This window comes from Atractosteus spatula, chromosome 6 (genome assembly GCF_055471065.1).
Source record: "Atractosteus spatula isolate fAtrSpa1 chromosome 6, fAtrSpa1.hap1, whole genome shotgun sequence".
In the NCBI taxonomy this organism is placed as follows: domain Eukaryota; kingdom Metazoa; phylum Chordata; class Actinopteri; order Semionotiformes; family Lepisosteidae; genus Atractosteus; species Atractosteus spatula.
Genome location: NC_142711.1, coordinates 10,355,331 through 10,374,605, shown reverse-complemented (window position 1 = coordinate 10,374,605; position 19,275 = coordinate 10,355,331). Strand labels below are relative to the sequence as shown.

Sequence of the window (19,275 nt, the reverse complement as noted above, 5' to 3'; positions counted from 1 at the left end):
CTGTTCCAGCACGACAGCAGGCACAGAGCGTACCGCAGACACAGGGAGAGGTACCATGTGACTGCACTGGAGATCACGCTTAGACTGATATGGCTGGTAATAATCCTCTTTTGATCTGATAATGGGTGCGAGCATTAATTTGTCATTTCTATATATCTACTGTATATGATCACCAACAAAAGGAGAGTAAATTATGTACCATGCAAATGCAACGTACCATTTAAAAATCCGTGTAATGAAGAGCTACATAGTAATATTTTAAGAAAACACTCAAATATTTTGCCAAATTAAATACATTTATAGATAACAGAAAACCACTAAGGAGAATGGTTTCTGTTTTAGAAGGAACATTGTGTGTTTTGACAGCCTTTTTTCAAAATGTTATTTTGGCTCTCCAGCTTGGACGCTGAAGATAAAAGGGGAACTGAAAAACTATTTTTATATTTCGGGGTCAGAAAAAATCGTCATTGATGAGTGCATTTCAAACCACAGTGAAAGTAAAACGTACACAGTAACTTGTAAAACCTCTAATTTACATAACAAAATAGACAAAGTTTCCAGGTATTCACAGTGCTATATTGCCATCATTGTCTACGAAGGCAACAAAACTTCTGTTGAGATGAAGTAGCCCCATTACATTGTAAACAAGTAGGTTTATGAATACATCTCTTTTAATCCAATAAAAATATTGCTATTAACTTTGAGATGCTTTTTCTGACAAACACTACTTGTTAACTGTGCATACAGATCACCCTGAAACATTTCTGCAGTGAAATGTCTGCTTTCACTACCCGAACATCGATTTACATTAGTCATTACAGTGACTAGTGAGTAGGAAGGGCTAGTTTCATAATTGTGAAATTTCCACAATGTCACAATTCTCGCACTCTTACTCTCTCATATGGCCAGACCACCAGTTTGCGATAACATGGTGACCATAATGTTTCTTTCAAAAAAGTTCACGATTTTGTGCTTAATTCAGAATTTGTAAAATTTTACAATATCAAGAATTAATTTACTTTGTTACCAAGATTTAATTACCATTCTGAGAAATTGGAACTGCAGCTCTTGGGGTATTCAACCAGAGAACATTAAATCAAGTATTCTGCCAGGAACTAAGCAATGTTAGAAAAATAAAACCGATCACAATAACCTGTTTTTGTTCATAGGTTGCACAGCTATCGCTGTTACAGTGTCAAGTTGCTGACGCCCCCACTCCCTCCCATCATACTATAATCTCTCCTAACTTCTTCCTGTACCCACAAAGACTGTACTCCAACACCACTACACACACGACATGTAAGCCGAAATTGTACTGTCCCTTCGATAGCTCAGTAAAACTGTATTAGTTGTAATATTTATTAATCCCATACTATTTTTGCACTGTTCCTTGAATTACCTTGCACTGTTTTTGTCCTGTTATATTTTCTCTGTTTGCGGATTTTGCATAGTTTTGATGACATGTTATGTTATTACATGTTACTGTTATTGTTATTGTGTTACTGTCTATTGTCTTATCTTCTGTCCTATTTATATACTGCACCTGAGTGACTAATGAGAAACACTTTTCATTATACTATGCACCTGTGTAAGTATAATGACAATAAAGTTTAATTGAATTGAATTGAATTGAATAAAGTTGAATTGAATCTGTAGCTTGCTGGCAGTCAGGAAGTTTTTGTCTCTACAATGACATAAAAAAATCTACTTGGAGATTTGGTTGGAGACGGAAAGAGTTAATGACTGAAGCTGAAGTAGGTCCACAAACTCTACCCAATTTGTGAGTTTAAAAGTGGACAGAAAATAGTCCACTGCCAGAGCCTTGTGAATCAGTGAATTTTAGTTAAAAATGCATGTATTCAACTGATTTACTTTTTCTACTGTCTTCATGCATAATACAAGTCAGAACTAAGGACAAAAAACAACTTCTTCAGATTTCTTTCAAATTATAACAACAAAGTGTCACAGGTGTTACATTTTATTGAATTAACTAGAGGACCTCCGGTCATAAACAAGTAATTAGCCTGCTGTTGTTACAGACAAATGTTAACAGCAACCTTTCATTTGCCCTAGCTTCTACTTCACCCCTAGGTCTGTCTATATTTAAGGCCCTGGAAATAGTCCACAACATCGCATCTATTATCCACAGTCATTGTTACCAAAACTGTCAGCTCAGGTCAGAGACTTCTTGCTTTTTCAATCCAGTGAAATGTCGTTTCGAGTCAATGTTTACAGTGTAAGGCAACAATAAGTTACTATTTTCTTTCTACTCCAAATACACCCTCAGGTTCCAAAACTGACATTACACCACAAATGGCTGACAAGCAAATGAAGTGTGCAAAATATCTCTAAGCCCAGTTCATGACCAGTGGTTATATTGCAGTAAGTAAGAAATGTCAGCTGAGATACATACTGTACATCTTTTGCTGCCGTTTCATTAATGAATCCCTGGTATTTCCTGCACATCTGTAATGGAATCTGTTCCTTGTTGAACAGTTTTTACTGTTCTGAAAAAAATATGGTACTTAAAGCTATGTTCGCTTTATGATATGCAATCTAATCACAATTATATGACAATTTTACAGGTGTAGACACCTGTCAATGCAGCAGAAGATGGATGAAAGCCAGGCACTAGGGTGCCAATTGTGATTTTCAGTGTGGTTTTACTGTGGCCAGAAGATTTAGATATTTACTCAAATAATTCAATATTTACACGGTACTTAGAGAAAAACTGCATCTTCAAAGATTAAGGTCCTTAATTTTCAATGACAAAATCTTTGATGGATGATTTATTTTACATTTAGATATATAAATAGTATTGCCTAGATGACTTTCACATCTAGCATTAAGGTAAAGTATTTTTTATGATTTACCTTTACTGTTTCAGAGTTTAAAAAAGGTCATGGTAACATAATGTACAGTAGGTATCTGCAACCAAATATCATTCTGTCTATTTGATGTAAATAAAAATTTGCTTTTCAGCAGGTCTTGTCCTGAGGAGGCAGTCAAACATCGGTTGCAAAAGGGCAACTGATCTTAACAACTCTTGTAAGAGTCGCATGATTCAATTATAACTACACCTACAAAATCAGACACAGATAAACTGTGTGCCACAGACAAGCATAATTAGTGAGTGTACCTCAACAATATCTAAGCTCTTCAGCCTTTTTGAATTTCATGACTTCACATTATTTCCTGATGCAGAGACTAGCAAAGGAGGTAAGTTATAAGCAGTGCTGATAGTAGATAAGAATAATTGAATAAAACTAGGTTAAAAATGTATTTACAGTAGGATGTGCATAACCATAGAACTGTTTTTTCTAGTTCTACTGTTATCATTTGAACATAAAATACATTCTGCAAATATTTCATACTACTGCATATGCAGTCCTGGACATTACTCTTTATATATTGCCTGCAATCTTCATAAACAAGAAATGAAAATAAAGAATTTCCATCCCTGAGAACATAAGACAGAATTGCCCTTAACTAAAAATCTAGTGTAACACAGAGTAGTCAGGAGGCTTTGTAATCTGTACAGTACTTGAGAATCTAAAATAATAAGAAGAATATATCTTCAAAATTTTCCTTAGACTACAACTGCCTTCATGAAAAACGCAAAAAAATCAAATATGAGCAGGCAAATGGCAGCAATAGATGACATCAATGGTTTCAAAAGGATTACAGCACAGACCATCTTCACAGGTAGATAAATAATATACTGTAGCAGGTGCTGCAGTGTGCTGGCATTTAGTCATGCTCTTGGCACTGAAGAAAGATGAAGCATTATGATACAAAAAAAACACACAAAAGTGGTAGGAGGTCCTGAATGAGAAAAGGAACAGCCATTATCTCTACTCCTCTGTCCCCCTCGTAATTATATACGTCAGTATGAAATGTCTTGTGCTGCGGTTTCCTTTTTGTTCCAAAAATACAAAATGCCTTTGATCAATGCAACTTCAACAAACCGTGATGTCTATCAACGTCTTATTTTAAAACATTTATATTTAGGGCGACACATGCTATAATTCTGAGAGAACACAAAACAAGCAATGAAAGAAATCATTGCTCAGGTAAGCCTTGTACTTCATACTTCAGTTACAGTATTTGGCCTCTGAAAGACAACACATATTCATAATCTTCTGCCTAAAAATAATCACAGATCTCCTGTAAAACACTATGTTATTGTTTAGTGAAATAGGGGCACTGTTTAAAATTAGTTTCTTTTCTAAAAATATTGTTTTAATGTCAGTAAAAGTTTATTTACTAAACATTTATAAAAAAGTGTGCTTTTCGAACTACCAAAAATTAAATATACCAGTTTATTTACAGTGCCAGTAAATAAACCAACAAAATACCAGTAATTACATACAGCTTCCATTACAATGCACAAAAGATGTGTTAGACAACTAAAGTGCATTTAGTTGTGCAGTAAATGAGCATCATCATATCATCATTTAATGATGAAATCTGAAAGATATAAACCATTATACAATTTTCAATTGCTATGTAAGCCTGTAGCAAATCGGCAAATTAAAATGTGCCTGTTTGACATTTCAAAACCAGTCCAAAACATGGAAAACTGTTTAGAAACAATACGACATACAGAGTAATTTTTGACAACTTACCTTTACGAGATCTGTGTAGCCAGTTTCTTTAGCTGTCCACCAAGCCTGGGCTTTCAGTCCATTCACATTGTACAGAGATCGCTGCCACACTGATGCAAAGTGTCCTCTCTTGTGTCCAATTTCATACCATTTGTAGGCCTAAAAGAAGTTAGTATAGGTCTTGTTATTTATCGCCCTGTTTACACATCACTACTTGGCTTTCTGACTAGGAGATTCTTGAGAAAGCATGCAGAGTTATTAGCAATGATTCACTGCTTCGCATGAAGACAGACCTATCCGTCTTGACAAAACTTAAGAGCAAGCCAGCTGAGCAAAACCTGCTATACTAAGAAAAAATAGTCTAACACTAGTAAACAGTAGTAGCACACACCCATCAACAAGTACTGGAAACACTGGAAGGAAAAATCACCTGCCCCTTCCTGGTAACTGTTTAAAATAACTAGAAACTGACAGTCCAGGCAAGTAGCTGGGTTTTCACAGCAAGACACCTCCCATCTTTAAATTGAAGGGAGAATGGACACTCTGTGTAACATCATATAAAAACATCAAGACTGTATCACAGTTGAGCATATTGTTATGATACAGTTGGGTCACTATATCAATCAAAAGGTAGGAATCCTGACACCATATTAAAAGAGAGGATACACAGCATAGACAGCCCCCAACAGTCATGAATGAAAACCAGCAATGTGTATCACATGGTTTCTGGGCATTCTGAAGACAGAAGTATTGTTCCACTTAGCAACTAAACTATCAAAAGGTACAATGTATGTGAAGATTATGTGATTTATATAAGATGCAAGAATATTCTTCAGTGTAATATTTCTTTACATATGATCTTTTCTTCATGGGTTTGTGAATGTATGAATGCTAAATACTGTACTCGATTTCTGTATACTGCTGAGCAGCAGGTTTCTGACACAAAAATAAATAAACTGCTATATCAGAAGGTTTATTAAAGCAATAACGAAAAAGGTGCATTCCCTCTAGAACAATACTTATTTATACTATTAGAACATCTTACTGACATCTTTGTCTCCGACTCTCTGCAGGGCATCCCCCAAGTGGAAATAAAACCGGCCGTCATCTGTTCCTGCATCGCCAGATTCTAGTCCCTCCTGTAAAATGTGCAATAGCAGTTCAACGGTCTAATAGGTTAAGACCTATTGTTATTGTAATTTTTTTAAGCATAAATTAACGCTTCAGAATATTATGAAACTCCAATTCATGCAGATGTAATGTTTAAGTCCTTAAGTGCAGCTTTTGCCTTTTTAAAAAGGTAGTTAAGCCCGTGAATAGGATCCACTCCAGGTAATTATACACAATTCAATATCATTTTAAATCAATATAAAGAACCTGTCGATCAGGAAAATCTAGGGTACAGCAGGCAAAGGCAGGTACTTTATTAACAGGGTCGAGCTCATCTGCATTTATTGTCCACAAATAATGATTTAGAACATGAAAATTGTATCTTTTGGATGAGATCATCATTAATATATTTTACAGCAGCAGTTTTAAAAAGCAGATCGTAACCCCACTGGTGACCAATGTAGGTAAGCAAAGACTTAAGACACATTACATAGAGTAATGTGCTAAGAAATATAACAGCCTGATTCTTCTGAAACTAGAGCCTTTTTATATAAGAAATACAGGTAAATAAGTAAGAATTGCATACACAAACTTAACTAGATGTAGCTAGATAATGTTTTAGTCTGACAAGATTTACCAGATGATGAAATATGTTTCTATTGAGAGAATGAGATAAATCAGAATAGATCTCAGAGTCCAAGATAACAGTGTGTGATTTTCATTCTCTGTGTTGGAAAAGTAGTTTGGCATCAAAATTTCATCTCATTTCATTAATGCCCATTTAGAGACACTTAATAAAACCTGCAGTTTATCTGTTAAATATTATGTATGTTTCTATTATGAATCCAAATATTTTCTGCCATTCTAGCATATTTCATTAAGAATGTATGGTAAAGCACAGTATAATGAACTACTTTAATCCCACAGTAAGTGATAGTGCCCATAAATAAACAGACACACATACCTGACCAAACCTAACATATAGCAACAGAGAATGTCTGTATATTTAAAGACATCAGCTTGGTTGGTTCCAAATTTTTTAATTCTGATCCTCTGTGGTTTAATAAATCACCAGACTTTAATTTAATAAAAATTATATTTAATTTATTTCTACTCTGATGTAACATTCATTATTGTTCTATTAGAACACCGAACATGAAAGTAATAAAACCACATACTTTTTAGCAATGTTTCTTTCTAATTTCTAACACCTTAGTATTTTATCAGTAGAAGGGTTGAGGTCAGAGAATGTTTTTTCCACAGTTTACTTACCCTCAGGTATGGAATACTTTCAGCTATCATGTTCTCAGCTTTAAGGATGAAACCATAGTGAACTTTGGCAAAGCCGTCATTTGGCACTATAGATAAGACCTAAAAATAAAACATTACTATCATTAGTATTTATGTGTTGCAGAAAAACACCTGAATACAATTAGTCTATTCTTTCTGGGATAATAGCTGTATAACAGCAATCATACATTTAAGCCACAACAGATGACTTATGGCTTAAAGATGCAAGGAACTCAGCAACAAGAAAGCTCTGAACTTCCAAGTGCTGTTTTGTGTTGTTGACTCATCTTGAACTCTCCCATCAATCAAGGGATCCTGGTTTAAAATTTAGAAACACTACCTCCTAAACTGCTGAAAAAGGGCTACTGAAATGCTCAGTCTATTTAGGCATTCCCCACAAAAGTCTAATACCGATACCTTCTGTGGACTATAGTTCATTCAATTAATTTTCTTTGATCAAATCTGAAGAAATATCACATGAGCTTTGAAACTTTTTAAAGAAATTTACATTAGACTCAAAACCCACAAGGACTACAAAAGCTATAAAAGAACATTTGGCAAAACTGAAACTATTTAGTATCCTGTGACCTTTGTATATATTGCCAAATATCTATGCAAATAATTCCTGATAGATTTGGAGATACAGTACAACATTTAATTCCTCCTACATTACTTATAAAACACTATAGCCAACAGAGAAAGAAGAACAGTTAGCCATCAGTACATGAAGATATCCAACAATATCTGGGACATATTCCTTATTAATAATATCATCATCATTCTGATGGCACAGTTTCCACAAGTTATAGACAAACTGTTCCTACAAGTATGTCTGCCTTAACAGAGATCTGTGGTTTTTATGCTGAAACTGCAAAGAGAAAACCAATCTTTGCATGTATGGAAGGGTCAAATGTATTGTCAAAAATAACACAAGGATTCTTCATTGTTCTCAATAGAAAGTTCACTGCATTGCTCTCCTTCAGAAGATTATCAGTAGGTTGTCCTTGCACAATGACATAAAAACATTCATTTACTGCATCTCTAAGCAAAACAAATGAGTCTCAGACAGGCAGTATCCTTGTGGTTTTAAAAAAGCATCCCACTTCTACATCTAATCCACCCACATGGAGCTGTGAGATGTTGGCAAGGACAGCTGTTTAGATCACTTTACAATGAGTGAACATTAAGATGAGTTAAAAGACATCAAAAAGATATCTAATCTTGCTCACATTTGGTTGAAAGAAATTGTCGGTCACAGATAAAAATGAAAACACTGAAAGAATGGTAGTATTCTATTTAAGTTCAGAGATGAAAATACACCAGACATTTTAGGCTCCAATTTTAAAGAAGAACGGCAGCCCCAATTTCTCAGACTGGTTATAAAATCTTGGTAACAAAATAAATTCTTTGACCTTATAGTAAAATTTTACACATCTGAAATTAAGCACAGAATTCTGATTTTGTGAAAGTACTGTAATTTGAGTTCCCACGGATTGTGACGTGATGCGTCCCTTCCTGCTCACTAGTCACCGTAATGACTAATACAATCCAATGTACGAGCAAACAAGGACAGGTTTTGCAGCCGACTTTTCTGCACAGAAATGTTCTGACATCAAATTGTTCCAACTTGGAAAAGAGGCCTGCTTCACAAGCCTGCTTCTTTACTATGTAATAGGGTCGCATCACATCACTGGAAGCTTATTCCCTCATTCTGAATCGCAGAAGATGGCGCAGCCCATACTTGGAAATTCAGTCTATTTTATTATGTAAATTGGAGGTTTTACAAGCTACTGTCTACATTTTACTTTTTTTTTTGTGATGTGAAATGCACTCATCAATGCTGATTCGTTCTAACCCTGAAATATAAAAAAAAGCATTACAGTTCAACTTTAAAAAACGCCCTTATGAGTTGCACGTGAACACTTTTTTAGACTGGAGAGTTTCAATGGATAGTATAAGCAAAACTATGTACCTCTTTATAGATTTGTTTTGCACTTTTGTTGTCTCCCAAGAGCAGGTAACCCACTCCCAGGTCATTTTTCAGGGAAATGTCTTCAGGAAAAAGCTGCACCAGTTTCTCCAGCGTCACAAGAGCACCTCGCATGCGACCTACACGGTCAAATGGAAATTAACCATTCCATGTCAAGTGAAAATAGAACATATATGGCTCTTGTTAAGATATGGAAATGAAAGACACTGAATATGTAGTTTCAATGCAGTAAAATTTTAGTTATTTCAGTAAAAAAGATTATCCCCACTGCATACAAAATGTTAAGTATTTGGTATCCACATCTGTAAAATGATAGCTTTATTGATAAGGTACAGCTGCCAGGAAGTACAAATACCACCGTTTATTTTTTGACAAATCACAGTGAAATGCAAAAAAAAAAATCTGATTTGTAGGAATCATTCTCATAAGAAAGACTCAAACATATTATTTAAAATAGGGAAACTCAGGTACACACATGAAGGAAAACTAGCTAACCGTGGGAATAAATGTCACGTCATGTCATTTGCCAAACCGCTTTATAACATACGATGTTGCGGGAAGCTGGAGCCTACCCAGCAAGTAATGAGCTCAAGGCAGGGTACACCCTGGACGGGGGTCCAGTCCATCGCAGGGCACGTTCAAGCCCATCATACATGGGGACAGTTTGGAGGCCATGGCGAAGGCCGAGGGGGGAAATTTGGTTTGAGCACCGGGATATAGTGTCCCCGCCACTATGCTGGGGCATTAGGACCCACACAGATCGCAGGGTGGGCGTGTGGGAATAAATATTCCAGTAAATATGTCTTCAGGGCTGATATTCTCCTTACAAATCACGGGAACTCAACCTGTAAATCGGTGTTTGTCTGAGTGCAGATTGAGCTCTATGATCACGGGTTTGAGTCTGGGTTGTGTCACTAGTGCCTCAAGGCAGCCCACCTTGGCCTGAGTTCTGTAGTGCTATTGCGAATAAGGTGGGAATAGTTAACCAGGGCTCCACTGGCCCTCAGCACTGGCTCTCGGCGCCCCCTGTGGGCTCTCAGGTGCTGTCAGGGAGAATGTGCTTCTCCTCCAATCAGCACTGCACCTCTGCTTAAGAGTTATGGGACTTGTGATGCGTTAAAACAGCTTCGATGGCCCACAGGTCAGAGGAGACGGTCTGCACTTCCCTCCTGTGTGAGCCCGGGGGTGTGGCAGCTGCTAGCCGAGAGACGAAAAAGACAAAAGTGGCTCTTCCAGATTCGGGCGAGTTCACAACAAAATGATCTGTGACTTTTCACGTATAGGAAAAAGAAAACCAAGGGTTTCGCGACAGGAGGGCGTTACCTAAAAACTGCTGTCTCTCGGCACGTCGTCTGAGGGCCAGCTTCACCAGGTCGGCTGGGGCGTTGGGCAACTCGGCCGCCTCTCTGAAAGTGTTGACGGCTTTGAGAAGAACCTCATTGCTCCTCATTTTCTCTGCCAGGTCGTCTTCAGACTGTTCAATGACACAGTAGTATCGGCATCAGTGCTTATCTAATAGACACGCATATTAAATGTCCGTCATGTGGCATATTTGACCAGCAAAATAACATAATACTAAGGTCAGAAGCTCCCGAAAAAAGCAACACAAAAGGAAGTTCATCAAAAATAATTCAGTTTCTAGATATCACCTGTGTCTTATGATTCTGCAATACAATGATTCTTTTGAGTATGTAAGAGAACAGATGCAAAGTGGCGTTTACTTTTATTTAACGGTTCTTCAGGACCATCTTGTCTCCAGGAAATGGGACAAAAAATGTATATTGCAGGGTTTATATTTCTTGTACCTTTGCAAATTGAAGACCTTAAGACACAAAATACAAAATATCACAGAGTAATATTTTGTTGAAAGACAGTTCCACTTCCTATGGAAAGACCAAGATCAGTAAAGAACACATGCGCTGGTAGTCAGCTGTGATTTTACCTGTGCTTTCCCATATCGGGCTCTGGGGCTCTGGGGGTATTTACTGACGAGACTTTCAAAAGCTTGGAGTGCATCTTCAATTTTTCCCTGTGAAAAATATTTAAAAAAATAACCTCAACATGCAGACTTGAGCAAAACGTACACCCTGCTTTCTGATCTGCAAATACCCTGAAAATGACAAAATCAGGACAAGTAAATTACAGATCAGAAAGAAAAATAAGACTTTTACTGCATTACAGGAGCTCTTATCTTCATCATCAGCAGATGTGTCAGTTCAAATCTCTGTACTTTCCTTTCAGGTGCTGTTCTTAATTCATGCTTTCTTGCTTTAGAGAGATCAGTTAAAAAGCTACCAGGAGAGGATGCAATGTGAAATTAAATAAATGTAACACAACAATTTGGTTAGTAAAAATGTGCAGGCTGTATGTTTCATGAACTTAAACTTGTCTATCAGAAAATAGTATGGTGGCCCAGGATTGTGAAACACAAACAAAAATGAAAGTGCACAACACCAACACAAATTGTGATCTGCACTTCTGGGCCAATGCAAAACAGTCAAACCAAGCTGTTTTACAGCTTAAATGTAACTTATTACTAGACAAACTGTTGAATGTTAAAAACCTTACCTTTTTGCGGAGCTTTTCAGCTGCATCTATCTCAGCTTTTATAGTCTTATCAAATTTATTCAGGAGCTTTGGCTTTTTCTTCTTTGCTAAAACCAAGAAAGACCATCATTAGCTTCAGAGCACTGACAGAATAATGTCATGTGGAGAAATGTATACTCTCCTGCCTTTTTGAAAAACGTTTGAAGCAGTTTATTCTCTATCCATTCTAAAGAGTGAAAAAACACTATGCTGTTTATGCAAGCAAGGAATATATCTGGGAGTTGTCTGCTCAACAACAGCATACAAACATGGAAGGCTCCAATACTGTATATTTATATTCAATGCTGCTTTTTAGGCAGGTAAAAAGACATACACAACACATGACAAATTTAACACAACACAAATCCATTAAGAAATACATTCATAAAGCTAAAAACAAGTCAGATGTTTTAAGCAATCCTCACAGTACAAAACAGGTCAATATGAGTAAAATAGATATCTAAGTCACAAACATGATGAAAATAAAATGTGGCAATCAATTAATTACTTGTGTGATCTGAGCAGGTTAAAAACAGTGGGAATGAAAGATAACTTAGTTCTATTGCACTTAACTCTAGATGGATGTCCTGAAGGAGGGAGCATACATTTACTGTGCAAAGGGTGGTCGCGATGTTCTATGACTATATCCATTATAGCCTTCTGCACTACTTGTTTTATATATACACTATGCTGCTGCCTACCTTCATGCAATCTTCACCTTCACTCAGCCTCTGCTTCCACTCAAACCATGCTACCATAGTGAAGACGAAGATTCAATAAAATCTCTACAGAATAAAGCCATCATTATACTATACACATTAAAGGAGCAGTTTTCTCAAGAAGAACCGTCTCTGTTGGCTCTTTTCAAATATGGCATCCATATTTTCCTCTCAAGTTTGTAATCAACAATAGTGCCAAGACATTTGTAACCGTCAATTTCTTGCTCCTCAATAACAACTGAATACTTGAAAAAGATCACTACTCAAAAAATGCCTTGTATAGTCAACTATACAGAAAATCAGTATCTCCTTGATTGCACAGAGAAATATCTCTTCTAACGAGATTTAGCCAGATGATAAGAAAATCATAATCCTGAATAAATGTCACAAATTCACTGCAAGATGTCTTCACTTAAGAAGCAGGAAAGAACGTGTAGTCTTCCAGTTTGAAAGAATGTGTACGCTTCCAAATTCTTGGATGACCTGACCTACTTCATAACTAGCCCTATTTGTGAGTGGGCTTTCTGCTTGAAATAGGCAATGACCCACACTGGAAGTCCCTGCGCCTCTAAAAGCTCTTTAGTCAGTAGTTCTTGAAAAACATGATGTAGATATAAACGCCTTATCTAACATACCTGTCATCTTTCCACACTGTTGTACTATGTATTTTGTCTATAGCTTTCCTTTGAATTGGGTACTGCATTGGCCTTCTGTAATTGATAACGGTCACGGTTCTTTTCTTTTGTTAGTCTTGATACTCAGAACTCACAGCCAATTATTACACAGTATTCTCCAGATATGTCACAACAACATTACAATTTTCTGAGAGTTGCACTCAGGATGATATAAAAGATGTCCTACTGAACATTGCTTTGATAGGTGAAGGCACATACGCTACAACAGGGTCAGGCCATTCTGGTCCTGGAGGAGTTGTGATTTACAAGTTTTCTACGTCTCTTGCTCTCTAGAAGTCATTAAAGTGGTCCAAATAACCAATAGTGGGCCGATTCAGACTGAGAACCCTGTTGGAATGAAAGCCTACTGACCCAATGGCCCTCTAGAATCAGGAATTGTCAAGCCCTGTGCTACATAGTACAGTTTACGAATGGTGGAAAACAAACTTTGCTTTGAGATTTTATGGGGTACAAGGATATATGCAATGCCAACACTTTATAGTGTTTTCCTGCCCATATTGCTGAGGAATTCATTGCATTCTGTAAAGTGTGAGACCATAAAGACAATAGTATCAATTTGATTTTCTCTACTGTATCCATGTGTATTTCTTTTGATCCCTGTGAGCAGGTAAAGATAGAATGAACAGCTGGTTGTTTGAGCAAATGATGGCTTAGGTTTTAGAAAGGACAAAACTCAGCATGTTCTCTCTCGTTTGAGTCCTCTGAAAATTACTAGTTGGTAATTTTGGCTAAAAAACTTTCTGCCTGTTTGTGCTCTGGAAAGAGACATGGTTAGTCTGCGCCACCGTGAATCGCTGCTATTAGCATCTCTTCTCTATGTTAAGCTGTCCAGTGAAGATCAGTAAGCTGGTCTTAAACATAACAAGAAATCCTGCAATACGAGTACCTCCGTTAACTCCTTTTTCATAGCTCAGATACACGCATGGGCTGTATTTCTCAACCCGAAAACAAAAATAACTGCCATGTTGATTATGCACCATACAGCAAACACACAGTGAGCTTCAAAGTTACGAAATCTGTTGGGACATGAGAATGTTTGTGACCCAGATATGTTTGTAAGTGAAAAAGACTCATTCACTGTTTTTTCATGAGCATGTGCTACGACTCAATCCTCATTATAATGGTTTGAAAGTCTTTAAACCTGTGCTCTTGGAGAACAATCTGTGGATATATTTAGTAACTTCATATTAGATGAACATTTTATCTAGGTTTACATACTGTATATTGTAGGAGGCCACTCCTGTATATCATATACATCCAGTATATCAATACACCTTGTCAAATTATTGTCATCTTGCAGAGCACTACAGCCATATATAGGTGGAATTATTGCAAATGCACTTAGCAAATGCTGAGTTACAAAGTACAGAACTGGTATGAAGTAAAGGACAAAAGAACATGGTTCAAATATCCATCTACTTTCTAATCTGCTTCCAAGAGCCAGTACAGGGTTGTGGGGGAGAGATCTGGTTCCAACAGTTGCAATGCAGGACATACCCTGGGTGAGACCCCAGTCCATCCCAGGGTGCATACAGACACACTCACACCAGGGCCAATGTTACAGAAGCCGAGTCATCTAACACAATCTAACAAGACAGGTAATCTGTCTTTGGACTGGGGGAGAAAACTGGAGCACCCAGAGAAAACCCACGCACACACAGGGAAGAAGACAGAAACTCCATGCAGACAGCAGCCCAGGGCCCCAGTGCTGCGAGGCAGCAATGCTAACCACTCTGCCACAATGCCACTCTGGTCCAAATATCTTGAAGGGATTGACGACTAATAGTACTGTAAAGCTTTTAGCATGTGGACTTCGTCAAGCAACATCCCATCTCCCTCTGCTGAGGATCTTACACAGACTGTATACACACTGAGGCCTCTCTGTCCTTCGGGTTTTGAAAGCAGGTGGATAAAAATAGTTCACATTTGTTTGCTTACAGTATGTATTGTCTTAAGAATTACTGTACACCATGTCTTCATTAAAAAGACGACACCTCCATGGGCTAATGAGAGTAACAGCTCACACAAAATTAACTTGACACAAGTGGGACAAATAAGACAACTTCAAGCTATTCTGTTTTCTGATACCTTAGGTAAAGTTTTAACGTGTTTTAGTTTTAAAACCATTTTAGGTTTACCAGTTTGTATTGTGTTACACATATTATTCATTCGTAGATTTAACTAAGCACTGAAGTCTGAACAGATATAAAAAGTTTTTTCAGGTTACAAAAGATTACAAAATATTTTTCTCCCTAAAAGTCTATTAGAATAGGTCTGCCAATGGCTGGAATCTACACAGACTTAATGTCTGAAGTTTGTCCTGTTTAAATCCCTTTAAAGCAATAACAGCTGAACTACAACTGAATGAAATCTTTAGGTATTCATTCACTGCAAAAAAAGAACCAGAATCTGTTCTGCTGAATCAAATGAGTGAGGGAGTATATATTTAGATCATTCTTTTTCAACATTGGAGCCATAGGCAAGCACCATCTGAGCTGAGTTAGTAAATAAAAAGTAATAAAAGAAAAAAATATAGTATATGTTACAGAAAGGACATGAAACCAAGGTTTTACTGAACCTGAATTTACTGAAATATTTAGGCATACGGGATCTAATTAATTCTTCCCGTAACACACATACCTGACACACATATTTCACAGTCTCAGAAGGCAGACAGTTTTATCAGTGGGGATTCTCTGGACCTCCTCCTATTTCCACACATTAGCAGCAGCTGTTCCCTCTGGGTAGTGCTGTTTTCATAAATTATAAATCCCTCCCCCTGCAGTGTGTCAGAACATGGGCAGATGTGACCTCATATGGTAAACAGAGGAAGAGGGGTTCAGATCTGTAGCCTGGACTCCTGGTCATTATTGTCTATCGGAGAAAGGGACCAGGTACCAACTTAACTGAAATTAATTAGAAGCTTCTCAGATCACATTTTCCAATTTTCCTAAGATAAATGAAATTATTGTTTATTCAGAACATATATGTGGATATATCTTTTGTGGAGCTGCAAATTAATGTGAAAGTGGTGTCTTTTGGAGAGATTTACACCTAAGGTATTACATTTACTGGATTTACAAAAAACACCATACAAAATGAGAGAATGATTGAAATGATATACAGTATACGGTGTTGAAAAATATATATTTCATTAAAGAAGTTTTTTTTTTTCATTTTTCTAATGGGTAAGTAAAGCTGAAATTCATGATTTACCACCACTTAAGTGCTCAAATGTGTATTTGCAGGTGCTGGAGAGATTCAGACACTACACAGTGCCGTGAGTAGGATCTGATGATTTTTCATTGCAGAAGAGATCACACAGGCCACTTTCAATTATCAAGATATACTGCACGATATTCATGTCCCTGTACATGAAGATAAAATGCCATACACTGGGCACCTTAATGGAAATCACAGTTTATACATAAATCACAAATTTGTCTTTGGTCTCATTCCCCTAGTAGCAGCATTTTTAAGCATCAGATTCCCCCATTCTAATGATGGAAAAAAAGAAAAACAACCACAATCCTTCACTGCAAAACTGATTATCAAAATCTGGCAAAAGAAGCTTATTTGGCCTAATTTCCCCTAGGTCCAACTGGAATAAGAGACCTTCCTTTATAGGACAAATTACTTAGACCACAAAAGCAGCATTGAGCCCAATCAATCAGACAAAACTCCGGACTACTTCGGATTAACAATGTTAATCAAACCTTGTCTGTACTGTTAATTATTTATTCTATTAATTAATCCATATTAAAAGTGCCCTTCTTAGGGTTGGTGGAACTACAGTACACCTTTAGCTTGATTCCTCAAATATCGCAGAGAAACGGTGAAGGGAAAAAAAATATCCCAAACTGCACAATCTCTCATAATTTGTTTTTGCTAAACTGACTGCTTGTGAAGAATGTAAAAAATAATCCCAATAAAATAAATGCGACAGGATTATTAATAGTAATAATAAACTCTACCTCCGCGATATGCAGCGGTGTTTACTTTTTAGCTTGATTTATGCTTGCCCTTCCAGAAACGTCACGACAGAATCTTAATTCTAAAAGCTAAAAAACTTTTAAAATTTGGGATAACCGATATAAAACCCCAACAAAACAACTGCCTTAATACTTGCCTTAAGCAATATGGTCATTTTAGAAAGAGTTCATTTGAATCAAGATTATAATTAAAAATAGTGATTAACGTCATGAGGGAATAGCTCAGCAACTGTAACATAGCCAAAGGCATTTTGTAATAAGTATAAAGGTACAGAACTAATTAAAAAGTAATCACAGGTGAACAGAACTCTGATTAATTCATGGAACATCTTATTCAAGTAGCCAGATCCTTTTTTGTTTCATAGGGTGATGAAAAAACATGCTTAAGCTTAAGCTTGATTTTAACGTAAGCATGGACAATATGTTTAGGTATACATTTGGGTATTTCAGACATTAGAGATCCGACACATCTGCGCTGTCTGATTTTCATTAAACGGTTGTCTCTGTTAACTCCGAAACACTTCTAATAAATGCCTCTTTCTCAGAACTGTTGATTTCTTTACTTGTAACCCAGGTTTTACTTGAAAACCTCTTTGAACTGGATTCAACACTGTTTAGTTTTCTTGCTTTTATTACAGCTACAAAAACATACTCCAAGCATACTTTGTGAAGGCAGGTTATCAAGAAATTACACAAAAACGTTGGGTTAGGATTACAAATACAAATACCATTAAATGCATAAATGCTTAAAATGGTAAAATAGCACATTATATTATAAAATGAAAAAGAACTAGTGGCACTAGTGGTAAGCAATTTTTTTTGCATAACCTATTACAGTGATAAATAGGTGAACTACATTTTTTCTCTCTTAATAAATGCACAAACCAATAAAAGTGCATTGGACTGTGTGAAATGTGACTATAATCAGACTCCAGAATCTGAACAGCTATCAATCTTACTGGGGAAGCTGAGAGGAAACTTACTAGCAGGTGTCTCATGTTGATGGGCCTGAGGGCAGTTCGACAATCTGGCCAGCAAAGTATTTTGCAAGATATTTAATCAGGCCCATGATTGGCTTGCAAATTGCAGCAAGCGTATAACTATATTATTTTAATGTACTGCTTTAAAATAGTACTACCATACCATATTACTACCGTATTTTGACACATAACTCATTTACGACAATAGTTAGAAACCATAGCAACCATGTTTTCCGCTGTGTTTCAGAAGTGCAAAATTGGAGCTGTGAAGGTGCCTTATCCTGCTAGCAACTAGAACCTCTGATTTGCAATTGAGTACAGACTGCCACATGCTTGATCTGCAGAGGCAAAATTGCCATTTTTAAATACTACAACATTAAATGGCATTACCAATTGAAACATGCACACCACATCTTGCAAATATTTTTAACTTTGGCAGTTTGAACAAGTTATCTCTTGAGTAAAATGACTGCAGAGTATGGGAAGCCATTTACTTATAGTGAATTTATTAAAAAAATATCTCAAATCAGTGATAGGTCTCTTTTCAGCAACAACAGCCAATCTCCAAATACAACAGCAGAAAACGTGCTTGACATCTCTAGTAAAATCATGAAGAAAACCTCATGAAGAAAAGTAAAGTGCATATTCAATTGCAATTTGATGACAGGACCCATTTGGTTGGCACTGCACAGCTTGTCATACTTGCGAGAGAGGACGATCCAAATGTTGTAGTAATTGAAATTTGCCAGTTTGCCAACAATGTAGAATGGAATAAGGGACAGTGAAAATTTTTGCTGTCACACAGGGTCTCTGGAACAAACTCTGGAGGCTTAACCACTGATGGGGCTTTAGGAACTGTTGGTAAAAAACAGTGGATTGGTAGCACTAGGACATGGACAATGGCAGAGCACCCAGCATGTCCGACATTGTGAAATGTGCCAACGACATCCACTCCAGTGGCCTGTAGCACAGTTTTGTGCTTTTCAAGGAAAACAAATCTGAATGCGACAGCTTGCTCTATTTCACTGACGCAGGTAAACTGCTTTTAAGAGTTTCTTTGAATACGAGCTGGTGAGCAGAACAGAAGTGAACCGAATCGCAGAAGAAATTAAAAGCGCCTGTTTAATTAAAAACATTAAAACATTCTGACATCACAAGGTCCAGGCCAGCTGGTGACAGGTGACAGATGAAGGCCAAACTAAAATTGTGGAAAAATCAGATTTCTCACAGTTTTTCCCATAGTGCAAGTCACTTGTAGAAAAGTGTAGGCCTGAAGAACAGTTTAGTTGTTATTGATACACTAGTA

At 36.9% G+C, this 19,275-nt stretch overlaps 1 protein-coding gene across 6 annotated transcripts in view; it reads right to left on the bottom strand.

Moving 5' to 3' along the window:
- unm_hu7910 (un-named hu7910) overlaps positions 1-19,275 on the bottom strand; it is an 89,079-nt gene that overhangs the window by 10,922 nt on the left and 58,882 nt on the right. For all 6 annotated transcript variants that reach the window (XM_088918284.1, XM_088918286.1, XM_088918290.1 and 3 more), the window contains 7 exons: positions 11,566-11,651; positions 10,940-11,026; positions 10,321-10,471; positions 8,980-9,116; positions 6,990-7,088; positions 5,657-5,746; positions 4,629-4,766 (listed from right to left, as the gene is read on the bottom strand). In XM_088918284.1, coding sequence (XP_088774410.1) covers positions 4,629-4,766; positions 5,657-5,746; positions 6,990-7,088; positions 8,980-9,116; positions 10,321-10,471; positions 10,940-11,026; positions 11,566-11,651 — 788 coding nt within the window. The remainder of the gene's footprint in view (positions 1-4,628; positions 4,767-5,656; positions 5,747-6,989; positions 7,089-8,979; positions 9,117-10,320; positions 10,472-10,939; positions 11,027-11,565; positions 11,652-19,275) is intronic.